Source organism: Poecilia formosa, unplaced genomic scaffold (genome assembly GCF_000485575.1).
Source record: "Poecilia formosa unplaced genomic scaffold, Poecilia_formosa-5.1.2 Scaffold6, whole genome shotgun sequence".
Lineage (NCBI taxonomy): Eukaryota > Metazoa > Chordata > Actinopteri > Cyprinodontiformes > Poeciliidae > Poecilia > Poecilia formosa.
In genome coordinates, this window is record NW_006799945.1 from 1,510,394 (window position 1) to 1,531,325 (window position 20,932).

General features: G+C 40.5%; 1 protein-coding gene across 2 annotated transcripts; it reads left to right on the forward strand.

Annotated features, from left to right (window-relative positions):
* The first annotated feature begins 1,287 nt into the window (after nt 1-1,287).
* nrarpa (NOTCH regulated ankyrin repeat protein a) lies at nt 1,288-4,366 on the forward strand. 2 transcript variants are annotated; one of them, XM_016678956.1, is made up of 3 exons: nt 1,288-1,425; nt 1,648-2,497; nt 3,855-4,366. In XM_016678956.1, exon 2 carries the CDS (start codon nt 2,142-2,144, stop codon nt 2,478-2,480), a length of 339 nt encoding a protein of 112 aa, XP_016534442.1. In that variant the 5' UTR covers nt 1,288-1,425; nt 1,648-2,141; the 3' UTR covers nt 2,481-2,497; nt 3,855-4,366. The 2 variants fall into 2 exon arrangements, with proteins under 2 accessions (XP_016534442.1, XP_007566396.1); XM_007566334.2 differs by having other exon boundaries at nt 1,292-1,425; nt 1,648-4,366.
* The last annotated feature ends 16,566 nt before the right edge of the window (nt 4,367-20,932 follow it).

Below are 20,932 nucleotides of genomic sequence, written 5' to 3' on the forward strand. Positions count from 1 at the left end.
ATCTGGCCACATTGACAAAACAGCAAGAATAAAGCAATGTTCACAAGGAAGCAATAAGAACTCTCGTTTATACTTTGTCACAAGTCTTATTGTGTCGAATTTGAGCACACCATTCTCAGGATGCAACAGGGTGATGGCAGTATCAGGGACAGGAAATAGTCATGATAGACACAGGAGCCAAGTTTCACTTTGAAAACTGCTTTAATAAAGTGCGACCCAAAGTGACAGGTTAAACGGGATGAAGCGTATAGTCGTGTTGGGAACTTCCAGTCGCCTGGCTGAAAGTCTGCAACAGCGCTTTTCCCACGCTGACAATTTGGTGGCTGCAAAATGTTTTTGACAACACAAGATGCAGACAGCTATGATCCGACAACTAAAAGAGCGCCACCTGTCGATTTTAAAATGCACATTACACTGCATTTTCTTTCAAGTATTTGAGAAAATAGCTGCAAGTGGGCAACTTTTCTCCAGCTAATTTTTGAGTTTCATTCCGTAAAGTAAAGTAAAGCAAAGAAAGAAAGAAATAAATAAAGAAAGATAGGAATAGGGGAATTCTCAAAATACTAAACCACAAAAAGGTTGGGATCCACTGAACTTCTAAATTTAGCAGGTGTTCTATATTTTTTTTGGTTTATATATGTGTGTATCATTATCAAAAAATAAATAGCTGTCATGTATTGGACTGATTTGCAATCATAATCAATATGTTGCCTTAGTAGTAGCGAAAATAATCGTTGCTTTTCTGTTTGTTTGTTTGTTTTTAAACACATCATGTTGTACATTTTTTCCAGTAAATGTTTGTATAAGACCAAGAAACCATAGTACTTTTACTTAAGTTTATCATACAATGAGTCATTCAAGTATGGATGATTAAAATTAGAAATAAGTTGAACTGTGGTATCCAGTTTTAGGGCCCCATATAATCTTTATCCGGCCCTGCATGTTGACCATAATGCTTCATCGGTTCTTATTGCGACACTCCTTTCAATTCGCTCCACTGCGTGGCAAGCAGGATATCAGATATAGAGCTCAAAACAGAAACATTCTGTGGCAACATTATTTGGACCTCCAACCCCCCACCACCATCAACTCTCTCTCTCTCTCGCTCTTTCTCTCTCTCTCACACACACTCTCTCTCCCTGAAAACCACGCCGCCCACCCCACAGACACACAGGCAAGGCTCTGATCCCTCCCTCTAACCCAGCCGGCAGCCTATAACCTCCGCGCTTCTCCGCCCATTCCTCCACAGTTGATTCTTCGGGAAGGCATTGTCATGCAAATAAAGGACGCGTAAAACTATTCCCCCGGAGCACGGCGCAGGGCAGAGACTCACAAGGACCGCGAGGAGGAGGAACACACGCATCCCGGGGCTTCGCAAAAGTGGTTTATCTGTCGCCACAACACGGACCCGTCCATCTGACGCAGGTAAGTCAGCGGATTGCAGTTTGGCTGCGGGACGCAAGCCTGGGGGAGATCCGTGCGTAAACGTGTGCGCACAGAGCTCTCCTCTCCTCTGTCGCGCTGTCTCATTCTTGGATGTGGCGGAATGTGTGTAAGGAATTTGGATACATGCGGACATCTTTTGTGATTTTTTTTCTTTTTTTTTTTTTTTTTCTTTTTTTTGAAAATTATTTTTGTCTCTCTCAGACGTCTGCATGGCCACATGAGCAGCCACATATAGCCAGGAAGCTGGTTGGGCCGTTGGAGGAAAGCCGACGGGGACCCAACAACGAGGAGGCTGCCCTTTGGTGATTGTGGTCATACTTCCAGTCTCCCCAGTGAAATCGGAGGTGCCTCTTCTTCATCTCCCTGTCCAGGCTACCTGGTGCTGCTGCTGCTGCTACTAGAGAAGGAAAATTACACCCAGAGACTCCTGGAGCGCTCCTTGACACTTTTATGTTTTAGGGGATTTAGGATTTCTCGAATATTAACGTTTTTGCACACCAGGTGTGCCGTTTTCCCTCTTGTCCTCTTTTTTGGGATATATCCAGTGACCCTTCCGCCGTTAAAGTGCCTTAAAACTGGGTGTAATCCAGCATAACTGTGGCACTGTTACCAGACCAGAGACGCTCGACACAGCTTTAGAGCCGAGGCAGGATTATTTCTCGTCCCCCCCCTCAAACTTCAGCGAGTTTGCCACCATGAGCCAGGCGGATGTGTCGACTTGCTCCGCGCCGCAGAGGGTCTTCCAGGAGGCAGTGAAGAAGGGGAACACCAAGGAGCTGCACTCGCTGCTGCAGAACATGACAAACTGCGAGTTCAACGTCAACTCCTTCGGGCCGGAGGGACAGACAGCGCTCCACCAGTCCGTCATCGACGGCAACCTGGAGCTGGTGAAGCTGCTGGTGAAGTTCGGCGCAGACATCCGACTGGCTAACAGGGAAGGGTGGAGCGCTTTACATATTGCCGCCTTCGGGGGCCACCAGGACATTGTGCTATACCTCATCACCAAGGCCAAGTATTCCTCTGGGGCCCGGTGATCTGTCTCTGCTGTCAGGTAAAAAGTAGAACATTAAAGAAAGAAAAGGAAAAAAAAAAAGAGCAAAACACATCAGCAACAAATTCAGTCTTAAAACTGCAACGCAAGGAGAAAACATGCTCTTTTCAAAACATAGCTGCCATTATTTACATATTTGTGCCAAAATATATGAAAAGGAAATAAAACTGCGCAAGAATCTCCCCTCTCTGTAAACCAAACAGGGCCATCTGTGCGCACCGCATGGTTCACTCAGACCAGAGCCGGCCCGAGGTTGTAAGGGGCCTTTAGCAGAATTTGATGTTGGGGGGTGGAGAAGGGGAGCACATACATAAATCACATGTTTCTATGAAGATGGGAAAAATTTGACTGGTTGCACTGGGATGTTTCTAGACCTAAAGCCAAACTGATGCAGACGCTCTAAATGCAAGCATCCTAGAAGTACGATCTTCTTGTAATATTTAAGCTGGTTGTGTTTTTCAGCACTTTATGGTTTCATATTTGCAACTTTTATGTCCCAGGCCACAAAAGATACATAAATTAGACTTATTCAAATCCAGTTACAGTGTGCAATAATTATAATTTAAGCCCAGAAATAACAAATGCAAAACATTTAACTGCTCTGTAATTATTTACTGTTAGTCCATTTGCTGCTCTCTATTTTTTATATATATATATAATTTCCAATCTTTTAAATTAACTTTCCTAAAACTAATCAACTATAAAACTAAACTAATTTCTCTATATAAATCTGTAATTTTGAAATCTATAGTCTTTCCAAAACATGGGTCCCCCTTCTGATTCATTTGGGGCCCCAAGCAGTGCTCTTTCTCTCTTATTCCTTGGGCCGGTTCTGTCTCACACACAATCACGCAGCGCTTCATCATGAATCTCTCACAAAAAAGCACCTCACTCCGGTGAGCTTGTTGGTACTTAAAGCTTTCATCTTGAATGTTCATACAACATCGTGTCATTATAGAAGAAACTGTCACACCGTATCTGTGTGCGTGTGTATGTATGTGTGTGTGTGTGTGTGTGTGTGTGTGCGTGGATGGTGAAGTGCAGATGGCCCAGTTTTTTTCATTCAAAGTGAATCGTTTCTTTGTGGGAGTGCAGATTTGACCTGTTGCTCCTCATTGTCCTGTAAAAAACAAAACAAAAAAAAAACACACTTTTTTTGTAAGTTATTTTTATGTGAAACACGGCACTTGATGCTGCTCAGCTGCATGCTGGAATATCTGAAAGGGAAGACACACGGACAAGAGGAGAAGCCCTCTGTTGAGGTCTCTCTTTTCTTTTTTCCCTAAATTAATTCTTATTATAAACTCAAAATGAGGATCATACAGCTACAACTGTATTTTTTTTTTTATGTATTCAGGGTTCCTGCTCATTCTTCTTGTCACAACTCCACAAGTTTCTGGACTCACATCAACACAGTTCTCATTTTTGCAAAGTTCGCTCTCTACTTACTTCAGACATTTTATTTTATTGAGGTCAAGCTTTGGAAAAGGAGACCTGCAAAAAAAAAATCAAAAAAAAAAATCACAGATTCCAAGCACGGACGGATGCAGCGTTTAGACAACGGGACAGCGAATAAAGTCTGGAGACAGAAACGTTTTTTTGTTGTTGTTGTTGTTGTTTTGTTTTCCAGAATTTATTTAATTTTTCCATACAGCGTAGGAACCCTGTGAGTGACTCCATCGTTGTTGTGAAGTACTGTACACAATAGCTTTACCTTTTTTTGACAGTAGCTGAATGGGCTCTGCAAACACACATTTTTTTGCCATTGCTGGTGTCCCAACCTTTCAGGCCAGTGCGACCACTCCGCTCTGGTGGTCATCGTATTAAGAACCGCTGCTTTCGCTTTGTATGTCGTTAAAGGAAAAAAAATACAAGAAAAAAGAGGAAAATTTGGATTTCACTTTATAATCTCCTTTCAGTATTCTGTTAACATCCTAGTCATCACTGTGAAAGCAGGCTGATTTTATTGTTTTTTTTTCTTTTATATTTATGAAGGTACATTGAAAAGATGCATTTTTTTGAATATGTTGTGGTTCTACTTTTTAAAAGAAAAACACCTGTAGAGTCAGAGTTTAGTGGGTGACTCAAGCTGCTTCAGACTCTTTTAAATTTTTTTTTTTGAGTGCAAACCTGCAACCCACCCCCCCTCCTCCTCCTTAGTTGACCCACACAGCTTTAGCCTGTTGACCCTCAAGAGGACTTTCAATTAAACTGACTTTTCTTTTCTTTTCTTTTTTATTATTATTATTTTTGTTTGGTTGCCCTTTTCCCAGCTACCTCGACTGTAAAGTATTCTCAAGCTGTTCCGCCTTCTCCCAGCTTGCCCTTGCCAATCATGCCAGCATCTGTCTGCTATGTAACCTTAACAGAGACGATGGACTTCGGTGCAGAAGATGCGATGCATTCCTCAGTTAGGACAGTTTATGTTACACTACAACCAAACCAGTGCTGACTAAAGCATGAGTGCCCCCCCCAAAACCCCCCGCCCTGCCTCTGAACTCCACTTTACTCTTTCTTCCTCCCTCTGTGTCCTCATCAGCCTGTTTTATTTTATTTTATTTTTTTCATTGTACAGCATGACTTATAAATGCAGGGAGTTTTATTGCACAAAAATACAGAGCCTTGCGCGCCCCTAGTGTTCAAACGGGGTAACTTCAGAAGGCTTTGGAATATTTTCTACTACTGAGCAGGATTCTTCTTACTGATGGATGATGAAGACTTTATGAAAATAAAAAAATAACTACGCATGACTATTGCAGGATGTCACACAATAAATAAAAAAGGAAAATTGGATTTTGTAAGCTTGCCTGCTACATTTTGAAAGTCATGACACCCTAACTTTTTTTTTTTTTTTTAACAATGCTGCTTGTTTTGTGTCTTTTCTAATTAATTATTATTTTTTTTAAAGCCTACTGCTTCACAGCAACACTGGTCCAACTCATGAGAAGCTTTTTTTTTTTTTAAAGTATCTTTTATTTCCGTGTGAGCCTGACATGTGTTTGTGTTTGCTTCTCATGGGGGCCCGTGTGACTGGCTTTTAAACAGTCATCAGCCAGACTGAGAAACTTCCCTGGAATAATCATCCGGAATCCTATAACAAAAGCTCCACTACGACAAGGTATAGATTCACATCAGGCAACAAATAAAAATATGCATCGCTTGTGTTTAAACTTGATCTTTCTTTTTTTTTTCTTTTTTTTTTGTTAAGAAAAAAAAATTGCACTGATGACTGTTGTTGAAAAGTTGGCTTTTATGTGTCAACATTTAATTTTTTTCTGAATAGAAAAAAAACAAAACAAACAAACACAACAAAATACTATTGTATATGTATACGCTCCAGGTGATAATGTCCTAATGTATGTTTTACTTTGTGGAAAAAAAACAACATGTTTTTCAACAAAGATGTGTGTATCTCTGTGATTGGGTGTATGTATATATACATATGGATATATATATCAATGCTGATGATGATGATGATGATATCTTGGGGCACTTTCTTTTCTGAAGTGCTGTCTTCCTGTTGTGTCGTTTTAAAAGGGGGAATAATACATTTGATGGTAAGATCATTGTAACGTGGTTTAAAATTGCACGCTTGTGTGGTTATACGGCTCACCGTGTCATAACATTTATGACGCGCGGAGCCAGCTGTCGGAATGGTGTACATGAGTGAGATGATATTTTTTTTCTAGAAAAAATGGAGAAGAAAAATAATTTTAAAAAAAAAGAAAGAAAGTGAGTAAGTGCAGATTTTTTTTTTTTTGGGTCAGTCAGCATGTGTTTCTGGTCTTGCTTCATTTCAAGCAAAAGGAAACAGATAAATCTTTAATGAGTGATGCAGATGTTCCATCTTGTCTGTTTTATTATTTTTTTGTATACTTTTCGTTTTGAACATTTGTAACACTGTGATGATGGTGACGTGACGTCACATTGAGATGAGTGCTGTATTATTTTTGTACGTTTGTGTACAAGCCAGTAAAGAAATCATTAAACTAAAAAAAAAAAAAAAAAAGGATCTTGTGTATGGATGAGTTTCTTCCTCTTCGTCCTGCTGGATTTTGTTCATGGAAGGAATTGGTTTTGGAAAACGCACCTACCCTCCCACCACCTTCCAGGCTTCCAAGTCGGGCACAGCCCAGATCCCAGTTCTCCCCTTTTGTCATTCATCATGGCCTCATCCTTTCACTGCCGGGATAAAGGAGCCTGGTGCATTGTGGGTAGGCTCAGTTTTAAAGTAGGGTCCCCTCCCCTGTGTGTGTTGTGGGAGAAATGGTTTTATGTTACCCACGAAGACCCACACACACACACACGCGCGCACACACACACATGCACAAACTTTCTAAAAAACTCTTCCCTTGTACAACTTTTGCTCTTATTCAGCTGTTCTGACCTTTCTTTGGTCTTCAATGTGTTGCTCTTCACATTATTTTTGTGTCAACAAAAGTCTAAACTTGTGCTAAAGAACACAAAACTCACTTTAGTCACATAATTTGTTTAAAACACATCACTGTTTTCACCTCACTTTGTTTCGGTTCTCCTTGCAACATATAGAATGTCTTGTTAAAATCTTGTAACAACTTTCAGTTCAAACATTAATATGCAAAATTATTCATAACACTTCCAACTTGTTAGCCACAAATGTCAACGTATTTCATTGACACGTCATGCTTCAGTTCTGCACAGGTTAATGCATAATCTAAAAGGCGGAAGGAAAAGTAAACGTGACTTAAAATGTAAATAGCTCAAACTCAGTCAGACAGGATAGTAATTTTCATATCCATTGATCTCTGACTGTATGGATGAAGCAACTGTCCTGCTGGAAGGTGATTCTCTACCCCAGACTTATTTTTTTTATTTTTTATTTTCTTGCAGTCTCTAACATATTTTCTTCTCTGGTTAAAAAAAAAAAGGAAAAAAAAGCATACTCATCAATGTGTTCAGAGTGACGTGGAGTGTTAGTCTTCCCACACAAAGTGTTTCACATGTTGATTAGAACGTTTATTTTTGGTCTCATCTGAATAGAGCACATTTCTCCACACGTTTGCCCTGACCTTGCGGAGTGAACTTCTTGTTGCTTTGTTTTTGAAAATGTGACATGGATGACTAATGGTTGTCCTTTCAACTGATTTTCCCCACCTGAACTGTGAATCTTTTCCCCTCTACTGTAGAGTCAGCGCAGGCCTCTTGGCTGGTACTCTCATGAAAGCTCAATTGTCTGTCAGTTAAGTGGACATTCATGTTTGGTTTAGACACGTGACATAATTTTTCTGTCATTGCATGAAAAATTGAACTTAGTGAGATGTTCAGAGCTTGTTGTTTTGCACCTAACCCTGCTTTAAACTTTGTCTCGGATCTGTCTGGCGTGATGGTTGGTCTTTGTGACGTTGTTTATTCTGCAGTGTTCTCCATTAACTCTCTGAACCCTTCGCTGAACAGCTGGATTCTGGCTAAGATAAAGTTACAACAAGGTTGTACAGTTTGTGAGTGTAAGGATTAGGAAACACCAGCCGTCATGTTTTGTTAAGATTTCGGTCTTAGTTTCTAATGTACGTGCTGGGAATTTTAGGTTTCTGCTAGGTAATTACCATAGCTATTTTCGTTCACGGGCCTCATCAGTTGCATATTTTGAAATTAAATGTTTATTTGAGTCAGGTTCGACATCCTGTGCCGCATGCGATATTGTGTCGCTACGCAAATAGGTCGTGGGAAAAGCAGCAAAAGATTTCACATGATTGAGGTGTTTCTCTTGCGACACTTTCTGGGTGTTGGCCGCGTTGGTTTAAAAAAAAAAGAAAAAAAGAGAGAAGAAAAAACACGTCGCAACTGAGATGGAAAGGATGGTTGTGGCTTTTAGGGAGTTTTCAGTCAAGAAAGGAGTACCGTTTTTCTTTCTTCTGGTTTCTCTGACACGTAAAGAGCGTGCGGTATCGGTTGAAGCAGCTGTTGAACCCTCTCGTCTGAGCTGCAGCTGAACTGCTCTTAACCTCAACTCAAAGGTTTCCAGCGCTTGAACTGCACTGACCTGATGCATTTTCTCTGTCAGATACAAACAGAAGGCAAGTTAGCTCCTTTAAAAAACCAGCCCTTCTGTGTTTTGATACCGTTGCAGCCAAGTCGGGTTATCTGGCCTGCCTCTCCCTCCCTCCCTCACTTCTGCAGGATGTTTTTGTTGAGCTGGGTTCCCATTGTTCACACACTCAGTTGGCTGGCCTCCCAGAGTTGCTGCTGGCTGCTAGGCCCCCTAATAGGTTCTTCATGTGCCTTGGCTTTCCTCACACATCTTAGTCTTGGCTTTGCGTGGTGAGGCCTGTGTCACTGAGCCAGGGCAACACAGAGCATGTTTTCTTGAAGAGGAAGGTGGATGGGGGAAGAGAAAAAAAAAAAAAAAAAAAAAAAAAAAAAAAAGCTTATGATTTGTTCAGGGAAATGCATCTGTTCCAGAAAAATAAATAAATAAATAACAGAGCAGCGACAAAATCAATTTCACGAGAGTAACTGATCTAATCTGGCAAATGCAGATGCTTGCCGTGTCTTCAACAGTAGCAGCACAGTGAAATGTTTTCGGTGGGTTTGTGTTGCGGCAGCTGCAATCAAGTGCATCTGTCCGATTATCTTCCAGCTCCATTCAAAAAGGCCATTGTTCAGAGGCTCATAAAATATTCATAACCGTGCTCACACCCCCTTATTTGAAAGGCCTGCAACACATGAGATTAACCGAACATATTGTGATACGTGTAAAATGCGAGTTAAACTGGTTTTGCAACAAATTCCCCATTTCATAACGGCACCCTGCTCGACATGTGTCCTGCGGTATGAGCCTTGATTGTGCGATCGAGTTTATAACTTCCTCCTAAGTCCACTGGTTTTCACTTGATTGCAGTCTGATTGAGCCATGGTGAGCAATGGACGACTTCTTTGAAGGTCGTGCGATAGGCACACAGAAGAGGAAGGATGTGGAGCAATGAAAACCGCAAAAAGAGGAACACTGTTTTCATTTAAGCATGGATGTGTTTACAACCTTCAGGCAGTGCTGTATTAAATCATGCGCTTGTTGCTAAAATTTTAGATTTTCTCCTCAAGTTGTCAAAAAAAAAAAAAAGAATTTTAACAGCTTAACGTCAATTTAAAGGTTGAACAGGTTCCAAAACCCGCAGCTGGCTAAACGCTTGCAACTTGAAGGATTAAGTCTCCTGCACGCTGATGACTCACCTGCACAGGTGACATCACTTTCATTTCCTGAGTAATTGAGCGTGCACCTTCTCGGTTGATTTCCCTCCGTCACTCTCTGTTAGTTTTCATGCACATCCAGGGGTGAGACCGCTCACACTGTTGACGTGATTTTAAATAAAGTCTGAGTTTTCAGTTCCCGTCATCCACCTGCCTTCTAACCGACCAGAAAACCTGTCACACAGACCGAGGGGCCTGCAGGACCATAAATGTGTTGATCATTCATCATCCGTGCAGCTGCAGGAGAGAGATAAAAAGCTAAAATATGGACTTTTGACTCCACGTTGTCCTTTTTTTTTTTCTTTTTTTTTTAGCCACACTATATATCTATAAACATCGAATCCCTTGCCTTTACACACATGTGAATTTTAATGACATCCCATTTTTAACACAAACGCTTTGATATGGCACTGGCCCAGCCTTTGCAGCTAAATCAGCTCCAACAAGCCTGTAGACTTGTTCAGTATTCATGAGATCAAATACTGATGTTGGACAAGAAAGGCTGGCTCAGAGTCCCCACTCTTAGTCTGAAATGTTCTTAATCAGGTTGAAGTCAGGACTTTGTGCAGCCCAGTCAAGTTTCTTCACACCAAACTCACCTGTCCATGCCCTTATGGCCGTTGCTTTACTGGGAGACCACTTCTAAACTGTTCCCACAAAGTAAGGAACTAAAACACTGTCCAAAATATCGACATTGGTTGCAGCATTCCGAGTTCCTTTCACAGGAACTAACGGGTCGAACGCAACTCGTGAAACAGGCCCACACCATCATTTCCTTTCCATGACTTTGAGGCTAGTGAGACTAAGATCAAACCAAGTTAAGGAAATTGTAATAATGTTGTGTTGCTGGAAATGTTAAAATAACAACTGCCCCTGACATGCTAACCAATAGCAGGACTCCAGACAAACTGGTGGAGTTGGTGTGCTCCACCAGTTGCCACTATTTCAAATTACAAACTGTCTCTAACTGTAAAAAAAATACCTCTCTGACCTCTCTGTCAGCTATTCAGAGACCACAACTCTTAGGGATAATGAAACTTGCATGAAAGCAGACCCTAGGCCACTTGTCCAATAAATCTAAAAAAAGCTGGTGACAAGTTAAACAGATAATTCTGAAAAGTGAATGAGTTCAGCTAAGATTTGGCTGATTTGCACTAGCCTCAGGCAGAGTGAGCATGTTTGAGACAGAGATGAGACAAAAACTGGCCTCAAGCAGCACAACTCCAGATCCCAGACAAAGACTGACTTCTAAAAGCAATTGGCTGGACTAGATTTTATTAAGTGGGTATCAGAGTAAAGGGATCTGAATAAAAAAAAAAGTAACACTACTTTTGCAGATTTTTATTAGTAAAAACAAAGGAAAAACAATGGATTCCTTTAAACTCCTTTGAAATTATGACATATTAATCAGGTTTTATAGCATCCTGTCAGGTTTACAGCTAAGCGAGGTTCACAACAAGAGGCAGAGCGCTTCTAGTCTCGGCTATTCGAGTCTAAGGATTATTCTGAATCCAGCTGGAGGTGCTCAGTGTGTTGGCAACTGGCATCTTACCACGTAATTAACAGGTGGTTCTGCTGCAAAAAATAAAACAATCCCAACCCCCATTATTCTGATGCTGTAATGCATCTCTGAGCCAACCCTGGGAGAGCAACAGTTGGTTACCATGGAGAGCGAACGCGGGCCAGAAGAGACGCATTGCTGACCAAAGGGCACCAACAATAACAAACTTGCTACTGGTAGGATATCCATGTTGTAGTGTGGAAGCACATGAGCTTAAAATATGTATTTATTTGATGGCAAATTTTATTTATTTTTTTTCTGCTTAGCCAATAATGAAAGGTACAGATTGTTTCTCTTTTTTACAGTTAGAGACAGTTTATAATTTGAAATAGTGGTAATTTTACAAGGCTCAAGGAAGCACAAAGCCATATCTGATCTCATGACGTTTAATTTGACATTACGCCAAACACAATCACCTCAACGTTTTGCCCGGCGATTTTTGTTTCTTGTTTGTTTTAGTCAGGGTGCAACCAGTCACAGTCACGCTGGCTAACCAAAGCCCTCACCAGCCCTTATAAAGTCCAAAATTAAAGGATTAAGTCGTGAGAATTGTTGCATTCACCGAAACTGCCAGCAAGCAGAGTGATTCACTGTAGACTCAAGTTTATTTATTCTCTCATAAAGTTTACAGAGCAAAGTGATTTTGCTTAGATTTATGCAACCTCATATTCCACGGTCCTATTTTCACTTTTTATGCATGCATTGTCAGAAGCAAGCGTAACACTACCCAGTCTTTTACTCATTTGAGTTTATTTGTTCATGACTCAGACGGTGAAGTCAAAGGCCTCCGGCCCCGGACCAAACGCATTTAAACCTGCGCAGACCGATGCAGGCAGATTGACAGTGAGCTTTAAATTCTGCTGATGCCGCACTTTCTCCCTGAAAACAAAAACATGTCTGTCGCTAACCACAACCAGCGCGCCACCGTCCCCCCCTCCCCTTCCCCCCTCCCCTGAAGTTCGCCTGTGAGTAAGAAGGGGAGTAAAAGAAATGGATAGAGAGAGAGGCAGGGAGACAGGTGGTCGGGCTGGTCTTTTCCTTGCCCTCGGCTCCCTTTTGAACTCTTCTTTCATTCTTCCAGTTCATTCTGTGCTTCTTTCCATTGCTCCAGTGACAAGGCGCTCCATTCACTGCCTTATTCTTCCACCCCTCCATCTCCCTCGCACACACCCCGACCCCATCCCCTCCCCTCCTGGCTCTTTTGTCTATCTTCCAGGGGCCTGCTTTAGCTGCTATTCACCAGCCAGACGGACCGCCATTGACTGGACCACCCCTGCCCCTCTTATTCACCCCCTCCCCACCCCTTCCCTCTGAAACATCCCTCCCCTCTGCAGAAAAACACTCTCACACACATATGCACACAGCAACCTGGCCATTCTCCACCCTACGCCCCGTATCAGGCAGCTGCTATGCTAATGGGGAGGAAAGGACGAGGAGGAGAGATGGAGCAGCCAGCCTATAGTCAAAGGAGAGAGGGATGGAAGAGCAGGGAGAGAGTGACCCCCGCTCCTCCATCTCCATAGCCATGCCAGGGCAGCAGCAGACCTCCTGCTACACAAAAGGGAGTCCTCACCCCACCCTGTTCCTCCCCTCTGTTCTTCTCACCCTCCTCCCTTCTCTGTTCTCCTCTTTCTCATTCAAATCCATTTTATACCCCAGTGGTAAAGGGAGCTGTAAGTGCAGTATGTAAAGTAACCTTACTCCTGCCCTGCGGGCGTAACCATTCAGAGCTCAGAGATCTGCCTCTGTGGTTGTGTGCGTGTGTGTGTGTGTGTGTGTGTGTCCATTTGCCTGCTTTGTTTATGACTGAAGCCCATACCTCCACACCCACACACAACAGAACAGACACCTGTCTCTGCTGCATCTCCCTTCAAAGAGACCCAGACGCATTAGAGGCATGCTTGCCGCCCTGCACACTCAGCAATCACTGTGCAATTTATAATCAAGTACAAGCACTTTCCCTTTCATTCACCACAGTTAACTAAAACAAGCACAACAGCTCTGTGATGAACTTCGTCCTTAGTGAAACTGTTTTATGGAGGTGTTAATTGGGCTCGGTGCTCATTTTCGGGTAGGCTGGGGTTTTCAGCTGCAGTCGGACATTTTCAGGTGCGACTGGAAAATGTATTTTCTCCACTCAGAGGAAAAAAGTCTCAAAAATGCGAGAAGCAACATGTGACAAATCTGAAACAATCTGAAATCAAAAATGAATAATAGAAGAACTACTATTTATATTTTCTCATCAAAATGATCAAACTTGACCGACGCGGGTCTAAATGAGGATATTTATGTCGCTCGTCCTTCGTGATTACATCAATAAGACAAGCAAACAGACAAACGAGATGTATTTCCATCTCATGAGAAACAACAAAAATATAGTAAATCATTGTCTAAGATGAGTCACTATTAGAAATTCCCTAAAGATAGTTTAAGAGTGAGATGTTGCATACAAAGAAAAAATAGATTAATCTCTATATCTGTTTTGACTCTAATTAAATTTTTTCACATTATCACATTCATATTATTAGGTTAAATATATTTAATTTGCAGTTTAACCATAATTTTTCTGTCCTATTACAATCGTTTACAATTGCCTGCTGCAGCTTTTTCACAAATCCCTGTGAATGAAATGCATATTTAACTACTAAATATGAAATATGAAAAATTAAGAATTGACAGTAATAATTGATAAATATGTAAGCATTTTTTAAAAAAAAATCAGAATGTTTAAGAATATTTACTGATTCTAAATGATTATTTAGAGCTACACCAGCTGTATATTAAATATATTATATTATAGCTTGAAAAACAAGTTATAATTTGAGCATTGCTTGTTTTGCATCCCTCACGTTTGCAATGACAGCGTTAGAAACAAACACGTGGTTATTTACTTACAAAATGATAAAAAGATGTTTCCACAATCAAGTATTACTTCAATATTTTTTATTCTTTATTTTTTATGGTGTTGCTTAAGAGAAACACCATCAGCGAGAGTTATGCTTAAACTCTTTGACAATATTTTTTCAGTTCCTCCATTATCAACAGAGGAGTTGAAATGTATTTTGTATTTAAAATGTTTTCCTATTTTAGCTTTTTGAATTTGTATTTTTGTTCATTCATTTTGCATGTTTTTCTAAGCAATACATTTTATCAATTTGTTCTACTTTTTATTTTTTTTATTATTATTTGCCAGAATAATAAATGTAATGCTATGCAGAGAGCCTGTGTGTTGGCATGTTTTGCACCAGCAGCTTTGTCTCTGGCAGCATCTTTTTTGGTGCATTTAGGGGGAGGGAGCATTTGGGGGGGGAGGAGGTGCGAGAGGGTTTGTTGGCAGGAAGGCATTTTCTCCTCTTTCTGTCTGCCCCTCCTGTTCTGTTATTTGCCCCTGTGCAGTGTGACCCTGTGCCCCATCAGGCAGGCACGTCCCATTTGACATCTGCCTGTTTTCGGGGGTGGGGAGGGTTGGGGGAGGGCGGTGCCCATATGGAGCTTCAACCCACCCACCCCCTCCAAACCTAGCATTCCCCTGTCCGTCACACGCATGCATGCGGCTTCAGCACATCTCCTGATGCCTGCACTTTTTGTTGCAACTAGTGTTTACTTGAAATTTTGAGAACACTATATAAGAATTCAGATATTTGTATGAATTCTTAGTTTGACCATGATTTTTGAAATAGATTTTATTCTTGTTGCTGCCTGTGCAGATGCATAAGCTGCGATCTTATGAGTTTCACTCTGTTCATCTGTCCTAGAGTTAGAGTAGATGATCAACATGATTTGTTTTTTATGGTTAATGGAAACGCGGCTGTTGTTGAAAAAGACATACTTTTTTTTTATCACAATTTCATATTAATCTTCCTGGTTAGGCAAGTTTTAATGAGCAAAATTGTTGCTATTTGCTCAATTCCGGAATAACAAGAAATTAGTTATTTGAGTTTTTTTGTTTCTGCTTTTTCTACACACACACACACACATTTCTGTCTTTAAAAACATGAGAAAGTCCTGATGATGATGATGTCATTTTGCAAACTTGTGACATGTTGATCCAACATTTGAGTTAAAATAGGATGGAGTTTACATCCACCTCTTATTACCCAGAGTAGCATCAAATTACATCCAATTACAGATAAGTACAAACACAATAGTAATTTACCGTCATCACAGTAGCATTCTTTCTTTTTGGAAAGAAATGGTTTTCCGTTTCCCAAAGATGAATGTGTTTTGGTGCAAAATGTGTGTTGATCCCAGAACCACTTCAATGCTGGATGGTTTATATTACATCATCTCTTGCTAAAAATGTATTTAACAGACAGAGACAGTGCAAAATTTGGTATAACAGCAACAATTATTCAATTTGGTCATTTCTAACCAAAAATGAGGCATGAACATGTTATGTCCTAAAATTTAGTAGATAAAGTATGTGCATACAAACATGAACTTGAAAAAAAGCCTGGGTTTCCAACTCATCCACTTTTAAAAACACTGACAGAATTTTGAAGAGAATTGAGATATTTATATTTTCTACAACTTACATCATAGAAATTGATTTTATCTATGCCAAGAATAACCTTTCTTTTGATGTGGTTTTTATAGTTAGAACTTATTTAATTTAATTTGAGGGTTATTCTATAGACATGACAACTCAAAATTGGTGAAAACATATCAGTCCAAAATGTATCTGAAGTACCGAAATTGGTGCATTAGAGGAAAATAGAACAGCAGTCACACTACTGAGCAGCTAGAATCTTGTATCCAGGAGAAATTTGCACACTTTTCCATTTCCTCTTGCTGAACAAACACAATTAGCACCCTCAGTTCCTAATCTATTAAATTAATCTAATACTGCTGATCAGTGAGTGGTTTAACTAGACAAGAAAAACAAAAAAAAACACCTTTCATTAGCCAGAAAAACTCCCAGAGGTACCAATGTTTTTTCCAGCTGCGAGTAGCAGATTCGTTCTGCTCTCACCCTCCCACACCTGTTTCTGTAGACTGCCAGACACTCCTACACATTTCTGTTGCTTACAGGAGAGTCTGTCTGTGAAGTAATATTGATTTGAAGGGGAAGTCAGATGACAAGGACAGACATGTGCTCTTCACTATCTATGTTGAAATCCTAGTGTCAAAATCATCACGTCATGTTATAGATGACATTTATGACTCTGAAATAATCACTTTATTGAACAACAAGAGGAAGAATATTTTAAAATCCAGTTTAAAATGAAGTTACATCAAATCAGTTTTTTTTTTTCAGCATTAACAGTGATGCTGTTTATGTTTATGGTGAGAATCTCATGCTAGGAGTGACTGTATGGGTTTAAACGCCCCTCTACGGCTGCACCATTCAGCAGCACTTTCTCTGTCGAGGCCTGCTGCCTCTGTCTGACAGGTGGTTTCTAATAATTCCTCTAGTTAAGGGGCTTACAGTGAATTAGGTTGTTAACACACAGTGTGACACAGATGTTGCAGCAATATTTATTTATTACAGCAGAGAAAATAAGGCTTATATGGGGTTGGAGATTATAGTGATCAGACTGAATCTTTTCCCATCCTACTTTTAGGATCCACGCGATTGTAGCTAAGGCGAGGTTTTAACATGCAGGCTGACGGGTTCCAGGCTAAAACATTGTCATATTGGCAGAAAAAAAAATAAGACTATTTGCATAACATATTTGTCTATATGTTTGTATGAAGCATATACATTATAAAAATTCAGAATGATCATTTTTAAATATAATCATTTTGTTTTGTTTTATTTTATTTCCATCCAGAAAGATGGCAATTCAGACAGAACTCCAAACTGTCCAAGTTAACACACATTGGTGTTTACGATACAACATACATGTACACATCAAGGTACACGAGCAAACAAGCAATATGCATTTGTATATATGTAAATGTGTGTGTGTGCCAAAGTGTGTGTACATGTGTATCAGTGAGTAATTATGGAGAATAAAGGCCCGCTTGTACAGAGTGAAACTGTGGGGTTTGAAGTGAGATGGGAGATGATTTTCTGTTTGGCTGAGCAGGCTCAATAGTCCCATTCAGCTGGTCTCCTTACTGCCTATTGTCCTCCCACCACCAGTCCGCCACACACACACACACACAAACCCATGCACGCACACACACGCACACACACAAGCATGGACATGCTGGATTTGAAGTGGAGGCCTAGGGGTGAAAGAGAGATGGGGAGTTGGAGGAAAAAGGAGCTAAACTTAAGAGAGCTGTCATAATGGTGAAGTGAGGAAAACGGGAGACGTCATCCAATCATTTTAAAATTTTTCCATGTTACCATATTGATCTGTACATGTATAAAATATGCATAAAAATATGTTTTTATGCTTAAAAATCTATAAATAGTTATTTAGAGCATATTTTGCTGACATGTAACGTTCCGTTTTCTCACTATAGGACACCTCTTGTATGGCGGTTAACCAGGTCCACATGACAGAAATACGTCTCTCACCACACACACGCACACACAGGTCATTCAATAGTCTGTCCTGACAGAGGAGGACCTCACACCCATCAGGGGTTAATAATTGTCTGCCGCGGGTTTGCAGCCCATTAGGACATTGATCTGGCTGCTTCTTTTCTGCCACCTGGGGAAAGGAATGTCCCGGCTCCTACGACTGTGTGTGTGTGTGTGTGTGTATCTCGTCTGGGAGTGCGCTGAGTGGTCAGCTACACTCTGTGTGTGTATGTCATGGAGAGGTCATGCAGAGCAGAGTGGGCCAGAGTGTCACACTGTGTAGAGAGACAGACGGTGGAGGGCAGAATATTCTTCAGGTCAGTCGGTCAGAGGTCACTGAACACAGAGATTAACTTTACATTACTGGAACCACCTACATATGATTCATCCCAAATAAGAGCTCAGCATTTTTTCACAGCTGGTTGAATGGAAAAGTCCACAAGAAATCCATAAAACAGACTCCTGAAAACCCGACTCAACATGAAGTCAGGCATGATTGTGAAATTAAAGGAAACAATTTAACATTTTCCAAAATTTTGGTGCGCATTTGGAATGCATTTACACTAACCTGGACATCCTTTAAATTGATACCCCTGGATAAAATGAAGTGAAACTTTTAGAAGTCCTCTAATAAGTAAACAAAGCTCAACTCAGTAATCTCATTTCAGACACTGGATATTTTTTCCTCACTGTTTATTTAATACATCTTTATTAATTGTTTTATTTCAGCAAAGACTGTCGACAATACCGCAATTTATGAAAAGCAGCAAATGAGCATTAGGTTGAATTTTTCAGGTTTCTCCTTTTCTCTTTTGTCTGGCTCTTTGGCGACACAAATCCTTTCTACACACAGTTGTGTGTCTCAAGCCACATCCATGTTTTTCGTATTTTGTTCCCAAAGCACCAGGCAGCTCTGTCAGGTATTCGCTGATGATTTTTCTCCCTGTTACTTAGTCAGTGTTTTGAAATACTATTTGTCTTTCACAGGATACTTGTCCTCCACATCTGAATTTCTAATTTTACTAAGTATATTGCCCTAAAAGGTTTCAAAGAAATGAAAAAAAAAACAAACATCTAAACTACAAACAAAATTTGCTAAATTTGTTCTATATAAATGCAGTGAATTAAAAATGTAATTGACAAAAAGAGCCTTTGAAGCCAAAGTATATAAATGAAACAGTTTAAATAGCTTTGCACAGCAGATTGTAGTTTGGAGCTGAAAACTGTTCTATGTGTCTTGCATGTGTGGTTAGAGTTTCCACGGTAGGACGTGTGATGACCGAGGCTTTCTTCAAAATGCTGATAACTCTGATAATATCTGCAGGAAAAATGTTCGGCTTCAGTCTATGTGAAATATTCACCTAATTATTTCCGTGTCACTTTGTTCGGTCAAAACCACGGCTAGATTTTAAGAAAGATGTTTGAATGTGCACAAATTGTCATACCTATGCAGTTAAAAAAAAGAGAGAAAAGAAAACAGCTAGTTTGTGAGGATTACAGTAAAAAAAAAAGTGCCTTTTACACTACTTGTGTCACAGAATGGTGTAGCACAGGACCCAAGGACAGTGAGGAGGTGGGTGGGTGGGACTAACAAAAGGAAAGAACTACAGGAGCCCCAGAAGGCGTGATGCAGGTAAGAGGACTTTCTGACAATTAACTTACTGAGTGTTGATCACTGGACAAGGAGCAGGTGGTTGATTAGAAACAGGGTGCAGCTGTGACCAGAGAGGCAAAGAACTGAAGCCGAACTGAGGAAATCAGAGAAATGCTTGAAGAATAAACAGGGAACAAGGAAGCAACAATCTGTAATGTGAACAAACCGGAGGCACAGCTTAAAATAAGAAGTGATCGGACCAAAATAAGACTCGGACCAAAAATGTGACAAAAGCACACAGAAGCAACAAGCAGAAAAGACACGCTTTCAAAATAAAATCACTGAGCTATACAGAGAATCATACAGAGACTAAGAGATGAAAAACCAACACATATGAAAAACAAAAAATAACAAGGAATCTTAAAACATTGGAAAACGTAAAACCAAAACTCTAAAGATTATGATAATTTGACCACAGTTAAGTGGCTAAATCTAAAATAATAAAAAAAATCATTTGCTCTTGAAACATTAAGATACATTTTCTTTGTGGTGGACATCTTGAACAAGTAGTTAAAAGAAATTTAAGATCCAATCAGGATGGAGGACTGACATGTTCCCCAGCCTCTGACAGGCAGCTGAGGAAACATGAAGACCAGGAAGTAATGCGTTTGTGGACAAAATCCTCCTACCTACCAAATTTAATCTTCTTTAATTTTATTTTTTTTTTTGGAGTTTGGAGTTTGGATGTTGTCTTAAGCAGAAGGTCATGTTCTAAAGTGTAACTGGAGCAGTAAATTCAAAGTGAGCTGAAGAAATTCAGAGCAATAAAAAGTTATTTCTGCTGTCTGTACGGCAGTAAGAATTTAAAATAATTGCTGAACAGATGAAAAGTTGAAGTATTTGCTGTAGTGAGAAGCAGCTGAAGCTATGGTGGGAATTTTATTGCCAGATTTGTGGCGAGTTCAGACTGTCGGAAAGTTTTCTGCAGAACTAATCGAGGTTATCGCTTCCTCTCTCTTCATGGGAACCTCAGAGTCTCTCTTTCACTGCTCTCTCGGAAAAACAAACTCAAAGTGTCAAAATGTGTCAGGAACACTGTTGAATATGCACTCATCTCTCTCAGAGCAACACAAAAGTAAGTTCCTCTTGATATCTGTGTGTGTTTGGTTGTTTGGCACCTCTCGTGCAGCGTGCACCAGGTGAACTGGCCTGGTACGGAAGGTCAGCTCTGTGATGTCACTTCCCCTTCCTTTCCGGATATTCCCAGCATTCTACTGCCAGCAGCCGGGAACTCTGGGAACCGAGAACAGGAAGCCTGGCTCCTTCACCGGAGAGAAAGCTCGCAGTGGTGACTTTTTCAGCTCTGAATGACTCATCATTTGCTGACTAAAGTCGTTGCATGAGAACAGGAATCCAAGAGAGAGCCACCGAGAAACTCAGGAGGGTCGTGTTTAGTTTGAAGAATATCGCCACCTCCTGGTTTTGACCTTGAATAGGAAGTTGGCTTAAAAAGCTCCTTGATTTCGATTGAGAGCATCTTATTTGCTCTTTGTTGATTCTCTCTTGGCAGGATAGATA